Source organism: Chinchilla lanigera, unplaced genomic scaffold (assembly GCF_000276665.1).
Source record: "Chinchilla lanigera isolate Chin_1 unplaced genomic scaffold, ChiLan1.0 scaffold00026, whole genome shotgun sequence".
Lineage (NCBI taxonomy): Eukaryota > Metazoa > Chordata > Mammalia > Rodentia > Chinchillidae > Chinchilla > Chinchilla lanigera.
Genome location: NW_004955427.1, coordinates 13,800,842 through 13,812,058, shown reverse-complemented (window position 1 = coordinate 13,812,058; position 11,217 = coordinate 13,800,842). Strand labels below are relative to the sequence as shown.

The 11,217-nt window shown below is 38.2% G+C and overlaps 1 protein-coding gene across 2 annotated transcripts in view; it reads left to right on the top strand.

The window, feature by feature from the left end:
• The first annotated feature begins 805 nt into the window (after nt 1-805).
• Nucleotides 806-11,217, top strand: part of Kiaa2018 (KIAA2018 ortholog) — a 45,066-nt gene continuing 34,654 nt past the window's right edge. The window contains exons 1-3 of one of the 2 annotated variants that reach the window (XM_005386401.2): nt 806-1,046; nt 3,035-3,097; nt 4,337-4,365. In XM_005386401.2, the coding sequence (XP_005386458.1) occupies nt 3,051-3,097; nt 4,337-4,365 (76 nt within the window). In that variant the 5' untranslated portion in view covers nt 806-1,046; nt 3,035-3,050. Of the gene's footprint in view, nt 1,056-3,034; nt 3,098-4,336; nt 4,366-11,217 lie in introns of both variants that reach the window. The other variant, XM_013515210.1, reaches the window with a different exon arrangement.

Below are 11,217 nucleotides of genomic sequence, written 5' to 3'. Positions count from 1 at the left end.
GAGATAGGTTTACCAGATTTGAACATAGCACTGTGTGCACATGTATTGGAGGTACCTATAAATAGACACATATGTACAATTTTTATGTATCAGTCAATAAAGCTTAAAATTTCTAGAAAATACAAAATCTATATTGATTAAAAACAGAATAGAGGAAGGGCTAGAGAGAAGGGGTTTACCTGCAAATAGGAGAGGGGGTAGAAAGAATAGATATGAAACAAATATGAAGAAACTTTTGTTTGAGAAACATTGCCTAAAATAGAACCAAGATTCTCAAACTTTCTGTGCCAAAAGAGGAAAAGAGGGAAGAAAAGAAGGAAGAAAAAAAAAAGCACATAAGGAACTTGTTGAAAATGCAAATTCCTGTTCCCTCCCAAGGCTTCTCATTTATCAAGTCTTGGATGATGACCTGAAATCTGGTTTTTATTTGTTTTTTTTTTTTTTTTTTTGAGCAAGTCTCACACACAGGTCTGAGTGCTCGCTCAAGTTTCTAGTCACTATTCTGAGAGAAAAGGGGGAAGTAGGAAATAAAAGGGAAATCATCTAAGATTTGATGGCAGATCTAGGCGGGGGACTTAAGGTAACCGTGGGCAGTGAGGGCTGCGGGAGTGAGGGCTTCCAGCATTAAAAGGAACGGAATAGAGTCATTTACAACACATGGATACATCGAGTGAGCATGCATGGAAGAGTCTTCCAGGCCTGTCCTTGGCTTCTAGGACACCATCTTTGTGGGGCAGAGTATGGGTGGCCCCTTGGAAAGTGACTTGGGAGCAACTGCATTGATTTACTTTCAGATTGTGGGGAGAATTCAGGGTCTTCGTGCTTGCCACTAGAAATCTGCCCTGCATGCCGTCAGGTGCCAGCTCTTACCCCACGTGCTGCTCATGGGCTCACAGCAACTATGAACATTCACTGATTTTTCTCTTTTGTAGTTAGAAGAAAACATAACCTATAGACCATCTTCTGGCAGAAGATGATAGATTTGGATCAGAAACGGGAGGTATTGGAAGCCAGGAATCAAAAGTGAAGAAACTGCAAAGCCTTGGGTGAGAAAGGTGACAGAGATCATTTCTTTACTTGTGGCGTATTATCATTCAGTGGTTATCTAAAGCGAGTGCATGGCTTTTAGGCCCATGTACCTTCACAAGTTGTAGAGAGAAGGTAGCCTAGGAATAAGCTTCAGGGAGTGGATCTTGGGTATACATTCTCTGTCGACTGCTTTAGTCAGTACTTAGTGTCATCCCCTTGCCTGCCTGAATTCCTTTTTTTTTTTGTATTTGGTTTGCTTGTTTTTTGAGACAGGGTCTCTATATGTAGCTCAGGCTGGCCTATATGTAGCTCAGGCTGACCCTATGTAGCACAGACTGGCATTGAATATTTAGCAATCCTCCTGCCTCAGCCTTCTGAGTACTTGGATTACAGGCATGTAGCCACCACACTTGGCTATATTCCCTTTCACATAAGTAAAATTCGCTCCTTTCTAGGATAGAGCTTACCATGAAATACCTCATTAATACTTATAGCTAACGTTCCTTAAATCCGTATTATTGCCAGGCACCATGGTGTTGTGCTATCCTTGTGCTTGCTGTCGTTCTCGCTGTCACTCTGTCCCTCTCTTTCTCTCTTTTCCCTCTCTCTTTCTCTTTTCCTCTCCTCCCCTTCCCTTTCCTGCCCATCCCCTTGTCCTTCCCCCTCCCCTGCCCCTCCCCCTCTCCCTCCCTCTTCCCTTCCCTTTCTTGATAGGTTCTTACTATGTGGTTCACGCCCACCTCAACCTCGCAACACTTCCTGCCTCGAGCCTCCTGATTGCGGGCATTACCGGCCTGTGCCACATCCTCGGCTTCCTTGCATTATTTCATTCCCATCTCAAAATGATCCAGTCATGCAGGTGACACATCTGAGGTTCTAACAGGTTCAACATCTTGCCCAAGACCTGAGAGCTGGGCCATGGTGGAAGTTCTGTTTTCTGATTTCATCCTTGCAGCTTCCTTTCCTCTCTCAGAGGAACAAGGGCAGTTAGGCTTGCCCCTCCTGCAGTGTGCTGGAGCAGCCAACTAGCTTGGCAGACCTCTTTTGGAAGGTTTTCAGTTCCCAGGATTTAAAAGCATTAAAGTTGTCATTATGAAATTATTGAAAATAACAGGAGAGAAAGAAGTCCCTATCATCTTGGTGATTTACATAACTATGATTAATATATTGATGTTTTTGCCTCCAGACTTTTCCCATATATGTGTATGTTTCCTTATAGTTTATATCTTCACCTTTTTTTTTTTTTTTTTTTTGGTATCCAGGAATCGAACTCATGACCTCAGGCTTGCCAAGCCGCTGAGCTATACCCCTGGCCCCAAAAGTTTCTTTTTTTTTTGGTACTGGGAATCGAACTCAGGACCTTATGCTTGCCAGGCAGGCGCTTATGCTGCTGAGCTATAATCCCTGGCCCTAGTATCCTTACATTTCATACAAATATATGAATATAATTTTCATGCCCAGATATTATAGACTTTCAAGTGATAACCTGAGATTTCTAGTTTAAAGAAAACTTGGCAAATGAGTGAGAGAATGAACGTTTGCTTACACAGATGGAATATTACATTTGTGGGTTTGTAAGTTTTGTTTTTTCCTATGTTCAGAAAGGAAGTGTAGTTTAAATTTTAGATGACACTTCAATGTCATGAACAAAGAATATACTCTGCAGACTTAAGTCTGTGCTACTTGTCTTTCTAAATCTTGGTCAGATTTACATCCTATTTAATCTTTTCTTGATTTCTGAGGCCATAGTGATACTTTTCTGCTTCAAACTTCTGAAGTGTTTGTCTGGAAATTCCTCACATTTGATATTCACCACATTTTACATCTGCTAGTTATACTTTTTGCCCTGTTTTCTTATACCTTTTTCATCCACAGTATCTAACCCAGCGCTTTTTCAGTATCATTTTACTTCTTAGCATTTTTTATTGAAATCATATTATTATTGATCATTTTTCTCAGGATTCTAGAATGACTGTACTTTCTGTCTCTTTTTGTCCCTTTGTAGGTTCCTGTCACTCACCATGCCAGAAATGACAGAGCATGAGACTCCCACAAAAAAGCAGCACAGGTGTGTATCCACAGTCTAGAAGTGGTGTAGACACAGTTTGGGGGGTAGGAGGCAGACGCAGTTCCCATTTTGCAAGTAGGTGGTCCTAGGCACGGTTTCGTGTGAATGGCTGGAAATGATTATTCTCCATACAGTATGTGTGGGTAAATGTGAATAGCTTTGCTGAAATTTAAATTTTACGTGTCTTTCTTATTCTACTAGCGCTCTAACGAGTAAGATTGACCAGCAGTAGTTAAAATAGTGGATCGTGATAATCTATGCTTAGTGTTCAGTTTCTAATGCCTTTTTTAGCAGCATACAATATTCTGTAGATCCTGAAACATTTAGTCCACAGTCAGTTCAAATAGACATAGACATTTTGTAACATTATAATCCTTCAATGGCAATATGCCTATCTATAAAATATTACTTTTTTTGAAAAAGAAATCATCTTCTGAATGTCTGATATTTTGGGCAATGTCTCTGCTTAGAACTGTATGGCTAGTACCTTTGTCAATATTTGACATTATTATTCTCTTTCCTTGCCAAAGAGCTACTGGATCTCTCTCTCTCTCTCTGTCTGCATGTGACTGGTGATTGAATTCAGGCCTTTTCCCTTTGTACTGAAATATATCCCCAGTGCTCATTTTATTTTTTATTTTGGAGAGAATCTCACTGAGTTTCTAAATTGCCCAGCATGGACTCAAATTTGTAGTTCTTCTGTCTCAACTTTCCAAAGAGGATTTAGAAGTTTGGATGATCTGAGGGTACAGATGCAAAAGATGGCTCCAGTGCAAGTTGTCCATGCTTAAGTGTGTTGTTGGCCAACACATTTCCCTCCCTGGGGGACTGCAGAGTTACTCACACTCACTCCTGCCTGGGCGCCAGGGCAGACAGCAGAAGCCACCTACGTGGCACGTGCGGTGAGAATTCGCTAGCACATAAATCACACTTTTTTAAACAGCAAAAATTTCAGTGATTGATTCTATTTTCAACCCATAACTTTTGGGTATCAAACAATCTAGAATTACGGTTATTTCCAGAAATGGTGTCTTCTAAATGTACGTGGAGTTATCATTAGATTTTTCATATCATAATAAGGCACTAAGAAAATTGTTTTCAGGTGATTTCTTGTTAGTACAACAAAAACAAATTCATAAAGCTTAATTTTTATGGTTCTCAAAATACAGAGTATGTAGTAAAATGCTTTCCCATTATCTTGACATTACCTTTTACCTACACGACTCTCTTTTTTTTCAGAAAGAAAAACCGGGAGACACACAATGCAGGTAGATACAATTATTGATTGATTGATTGCTTGATTGTCTTTTTGAGACGGGGTCTCGCTATGCATTTCAGACTGGCCTTGAGTTCACTTTGTAGCCCAGGCTAGTCTTGAACTCCCCATGATCCTCCTGCCTCAGCCTCCTGAGTGCTGGGATTACAGGCGTGACCCACAACACCCGGCTGATACAATAATTTAAATTTTACTTGTTAGCATCTTTTTGCTTTCAAAATGAAATTATACTGCAGTTGATTATAAGTTTTTATAAGTAGCTAATACTAATTGTTGCATTTTTTAATTGCATTTTTATTAGTACATATTTGCTGTATGTAATGATCACATTCATCATGGGGGATTTGTACCTATACATAATATATCTTAATTCTTCTTTTTTTCCCCATTCTCCTCTCTTGTCTTTAACCTTTCTTCCCCTCCCCATTTAGAAGAGCTTTGTTTCCATTTCCCCCTACCAATCTCTTTTTTTGAAGTCTCTTTCTCTTCCTTTCCTTCCTCTCCTTTACCCCCTCCCTTGTTCTTCCCATTTGACCATGTTCTTCCTACGTCCTAATATCCTCTGTTTTGATCATTATTTACCCTTTGGGTTTCTCGTACAAGAGGAGCAATGCGATATTTAAACTTCTTTTGTGTGTGTGTGGGGGGGTACTGGGAATGCTTGCCAGGCAGGCGCTTGTGCCTCTGAGCAATATCCCCAGCCCTTTTGATATTTAAACTTCTATGTCTGATTTATTTCACTTAAAATTGTGGTCTAAAGGTGCATCAATTACCTAAACATGACTTAAATTTATCTTCCTTTATGGCACAGTAGTACCCCATTGTATATAAATACCACTTTGTTTTTATTCCATTCATCCATCGATGGGCATATGGGCTGTTTCCCAGATTTAACTATTATAAATTGTGCTGCTATAAACATGGGTATACACTTGTCATCATTGTACAGTGCCTTCTAACTCTTTAGGGAAGATACCTGGAAGGGGTACAGCTGGGTTGAATGGAACCACAAGTTTTAGTTTTTTGAGGAATTTCCATAGTGGTTATACCAATTTATGCTCTCACCAACAATGGAGAAGGGTTTCTTTTCCCTTGCACCCTTGACAGCATTTATTTGATGATTTCTTGATGGTAGCCATTCTCTCTGAAGTGAGGTGGAATCTCAGTGTTCTTTTAATGTGCATTTCTTGAATGACCAGTGATGTTGAACACTTTTTCATAAATTTTTTGCTGTTCTGTACAACTGTTCATTTCATATGCCCATTTAAAAAATGTAATAGTATATTCTTATGATTCATGCAATTTACAATCATCTTGGGGAATGGTTACATGTATATACTACAGCTTGTTTCTTGTTTTTAAAATCCCTTTCCTCCCCCTCCTTTGCTCTTCTTCCAATTTCCTATCGTATTTTTCATTCTTGTTGATACTGTTCATCTTTGCTCATGCATGTTATAGCATATAATGTTTACATTAACTAAGGGTGTTAGGTTCCTGTACATGGCATATCTTCTTTCTACTTATTTCCCCCTCTCTTCCTCCTTACCCTTCATGCTTTTTCCCTTGGACCACTTCCCTATTGTAAGAGATCCACATCCTGTTCCCCTTATACTTTGCCTCACTCAAATGAGGGCTACCATACAGTATTTGAGTTTGTGTATCTGGTTTATTTCATCAATATTGTATTTTCTGGGTGCATCCATTTTCCTACAGATATCTCAAGTGTGTCATTCTTTACGGCAGGATAGTATTCCATTATATACAGATACCACATTTTCTGTATCTAATCTGTTGATGGATATATAGGTTGTGTGCAAGATTTATCTGTTACAAGTTGTGCTGCTATAAATACTGGTATGCATGTATTGCTATAGTATGATGTCTTAAACTCTTTGGGGAAGATACCTAGCAGGAGAATTGCTGGGTAATACAGAATTTGTAATTTCAGTTCTTTTGGAAGTCTCCATACTGATTTCCGTAATGGTTGTACTAGTTTTCATTCCCACCAGCAATGAAGAAGGGCTCCCTTTTCACTATGGCTATCCCAGCATTTGCTGTCAGAGATAAGGTAGCTAAGGGCTGGGGATTTAGCTCAGCGGCACAGCGCCTGCCTGGCAAGCGTGATGTCATGAGTTTGATTCCTGGTACCGGAAACAAAACAAAACAAACAAACAAATAAAAGATAAGGTAGCTAAGTGTATCTGGAGTGCCTTCTGCATCTTCTAATCTGTTTCATTGATCCTCAGGTCTGCTTTTTTGCTGGTACCAGGCTGTTTTTATCACAGCAGCTTTGTAGTATAATTTCAAGTCTGGGATTGTGATGACCCGTGCATTGCCTTTGTTGCCCAGAACTGCTTTTGCTATTCTGGGTTTCTTCTGGTTCCAAATGAATTTTAGGATGATTTTCTCTAATTCTGTGAGATACGCTGTTGGAATTTTGATCAAAATTGCATTAAATCTGTATTACAATTTTGGAAGTATGGCCATTTTCATTATATTGGTTTTTCCTACCCAAGAGCAAGGGTTATCTTTCCATTTTCTGATATCCTGTTTGATCTCCTTTTTCAGAGTACTGTAATTTTCAATGTAAAGGTCTTTTACTTCCTTTGTTAAATTGATTCTTAAGTATTTCAGGTTTTTGGGTAGTATTGGGAAAGATGTTGTTTCCCTAATTTCTCTCTCAGTGAGTTTGTTATTCATGTGTAGGAAGAGAATTGATTTTTGAGTGTTGACTTTGTATCCTGTTGTGCTACTACTGAATTTGGTTGTTAATTCTAGGAGTCTTTTGGTGGAAGTTTTGGGGTCTTCTATGTGGAGTATCATGTCATCAGCCAATAATAATAATTTAACTTTTTGCTTTCCTATCCATATTCCTTTTATTTCTTTCTCTTGTCTAATTGCCCTGGTTAATGTTTCCAGAACTATAATGAACAAGAGTGGTGATAGTTGGCATGCTTGTCTTGTTACTGATTTTAGAGTGAAAGCTTTCAGTTTTGGACCATTCTTTGTCAAATGCTTTTTCTGTGTCTGTTGAGATGATTTTTTTTTTTTTTTTGTCCTTGGTTCTGTTAATGTGGTATATTACCTTTATTGATTTTCATGTGTTGAACCATCCCTGCATCCCTGGGGTGAATCCTACATGGCCATGGTGTATAATCTTTTTGATGATTTGCTGTATTCTTGTTTGCCAGTGTCAAATGTTGAGGATTTTTGCATCTATATTCTTTAAGGAGATTGACCTATAGTTCGCTTTTTTGGCAGATCCTTCTCTAGTTTGGGTTTTTTTTTTCTTGTACTGGGAATCAAACTCAGGACCTTGTGTTTGCCAGGCAGGCGCTTATGCCACTGAGCTATATCCCCGGCCCTCCTTCTCTAGTTTTAGTATCAGGTTAATGCTTGCTTCTAGGAATGACTTTGGGAGTATTGCTTCCCTTTCAATTTCATTAAATAGTTTGAGGAGTAGTGGCACTAGATCTTGTCTAAGGTTCTTGTAGAATTCAGCAGTGAATCTGTCAAGAGCCGGGCTTTTCTTTGTAGGTAGTTTTTTAAATTGCTTTTTCAGTTTCATTGACTGAGTTAATTATTTAGAATTTTTATATCTTCTTGATTCAGCTTTGATAATTCATATGTATCTAGAAGTTTGTCCATTTCTTCTGAATTTGGCATCTTGCCACACACAGATTCTATAAGTTCATACTGATTATCCTCTGGATTTTTGCAGGATCTGTTGTAATTTCACCCTTTTCATTCTTGATTGCATGGATTTGGGCCTTTTCTTTACTTATTTTGATAAGATTGGCTAGGGGTTTCTTTATTTAATTTTTCAAAGAACAAATTCTTCAATTCATTGATTATTTTGTACTATTTTCTTAGTCTCTCAATTGTATTAACTACTTCTCTGATCTTTGTAATTTCCTTCCTTGCTCAAACTTTGGGTTTAATTTGCTCTTCTATTTGTAGAACCTTGAGGTTCAACATTAGGTTATTTTTTTGAGCTCACTCTTTTTCTGATGTGGGAATTCACTTCTGTAAAGTTCCCTCTTAGGACTGCTTTCATTGCATCCCTTAAGTTCTAGCATGTCTTACTGACATTATCATTTACTTTTAGAAACTAACTTCTTCTTTAATTTCATCTGTGACCTATGGGTTGTTCAGCAGGGTATTATTTAATTTCCATGTGTTTATGCAATTTTTGTGGTTTCTTTTGTCATTTTACATTAAGTCTCCAACTGATGGACATTGAAATTTCAAATTTTCACAGGTGAACTATGTAAGAGTCACTTTGTTTGCTTACCAGTGAATCTGACTTGTGAACAATTCTCTCAGAATGGAACTTACTGTATTTCCAATTTTATTTTACTATGCTCTGATAATATGCATGGGATAATTTCTGTTCCTTTGCATTTACATAAGCATGTTCTATGAGCTAGTATGTGATCTGTATTGGAGGAAGACCTATGTGCTGTTGAGAAGATTGTGTGTATTCTGTTGTTTTTGGGTACCATACTCTGTAGAGATCTACTGAGTTTATTTCTTCAAAGGTTTTGTTCAGCTGTGATATTTCTTTGCTGATTTTTTTTGTCTAGTTGATCTTTTTGTTACAGTGGATATTAAGGTCCCCCATTGCAATTGTATTAGTGTTTATCTGATTTCTTATATTCATTAGTATTGTTTCATGTACTTGGGTGCACCAGTATTTGTTGTATATATATATTTATGATTCTTGCATATATATATATGTTGTGATTGTTGCATATATATATTTATGATTTATCTCTTCCTCTTGGATTGTTCCTTTAACAAGAATATAGTGATCTTCTTTGTCTCTTCTGATCAGTGTTGGCTTGAAATTCACTTTGTCTGCAAACAGAAAGCTACCCCTGCTTTTTTACTGGCTTCCTGTTTTTTCTGGATTTGCATTGGAGTACTGTTTTCAGTCCCTTGACTTTTAATCTGTGACTTTCTTTTTGAATGAAGAGTTTCTTTTTGAAAAACTGAACAGTTTTTTTATGCTTGGAAAGTTTGTGTTTACCCCAAGCATCACTCAGGAGCACATTTGTTCACATACTGACTATCCCTGGTGTCGCTCAGGCAAGTGTCATTTCAACCAGTCAATTCTTGTAATGAGTAAATTTGATAAAATTGTCATTTTTGTATTTCCATTTATACTGTCTTATAAAAATTAGTGAAAAATATGCAATATTTGGTCATCGTGTGTTTAAATAATTGGAGTGGTCAGTGGTTAAATACCTTTCTTGTATGCAGCATATTTTAGATCTTATTTCTGATCCTTTTATCCCTGTTTCTTTTGACTGAATTGAGGCCATTTACATTTATGGTTATAACTGATAGGTAATGACTTATCCTTGCTATTATATTATTTTTCTGTTGTTGGTTTTCTTTCTTCCCCTTTTTTTTAATTGCTTGCCTTGCTTGGTGGATTCATTCTATTGGGATAATTGGAATTGTTGTATTCATTGTCTTTTTCTAGAATATAGTTCAAAACTTTGTGGAGTACTGGTTTGGTCATGAGTTTCTTCAGGTGTTCTTTATCTTGGAAGTGTCTTATTTCTCCATCAATTTTAAAACATAATTTTGCAGGGTACATCAGTCTGGATTGGAGGTTGTTTTCCTTTTCTTTTTTTTGAGACAGGGTCTCACTATGCAGTTCAGGCTGGTCTTGAACTCACTTTGTAGCCCAGACTGGTCTTGAACTTGCAATGATCCTCCTGCCTCCGCCTCCTGGATGCTGGGATTACAGGCGTGCACCACCACACCCAGCTAAAGGAGGTTGTTTTCTATTAGGGCTTCAAATATATTGCTTGATGGGCTGCTTGACTTAAGGATTTGTGTTGAGTAGCCTGCTGTGACTCTGATGGGCTTTCCTTTATAGGTTATTTGTTTCTTTTCTCTAATAGCTTTTTTTAAAAAGACACATTTATTCAACATCATGATCACACTGTTACATTTAGCAATCAACAGCATGGCAAAAAAGGGTCTACATCAAAACCCTTTGTTGGAAAAGGGTTGGAAAAACCCTTTATACTTTCTGCAGAACAGAAACTAAAAAACAATTGAAAAAAATAAAAAAATTAATCAAAAATATAGTCCTCACATTTTTTGCCCATACACAAGTACTGTCTAAAACATGTCTTCTTTGTACAAGCAAGGCCCTGCCACCACTGTGCTTGGCTGACTTCACAAATCTGTTGTAACCTGTAGCTTCCCTGTCACTTCTGTGGCTCTCCTCTCCTGCTGAGCTTTGTTTCCTGGAAGTGTTAAAATCTGCTGCTGCTGAGATAGCTACTGCTGCTGCTGGAACCACCATAGCCACCTTGATTTCGTGATTTAGTAAAGTATTGGACTCCACCAGCATAGGGCCCAGAGCTTCTGCCTCCCAAGTGTCCTCCCTTCATGGGTTCAAAATTTGAAGATTGATTGTTGTAACTGCCAAATTGACTGTAACTTCCACCACCTCCATAACTGCTTCCGCTACCACTGCCAACACTGCCTCTGCCTCTTCTGTTGTTATAGCTGTCACAGCTGCCATAGCTGCCACTCCCACCATCGGCACTGCCCTGGCTTCCATAACCCTGTTCACCACTTTGTAGCCTCTGCTTCCTCCAGAGTAACCAGGGCTGCCTCCTCCATAGCCACCATCATTGTCAAATCCACTGTAGCCATTCCCATCAACAGCTTTTGGTATTCTGTTCTTATGTTGGATTTCTGGAATCTTGACTATCATGTGCCTTGGTATAGTTTTTTTCTGATCATAGCTATTTGGAGTTCTGTATTCCTCATTTATCTGTATTTTGAATTATTTTTCCATGCTTGGAAGGTTTTA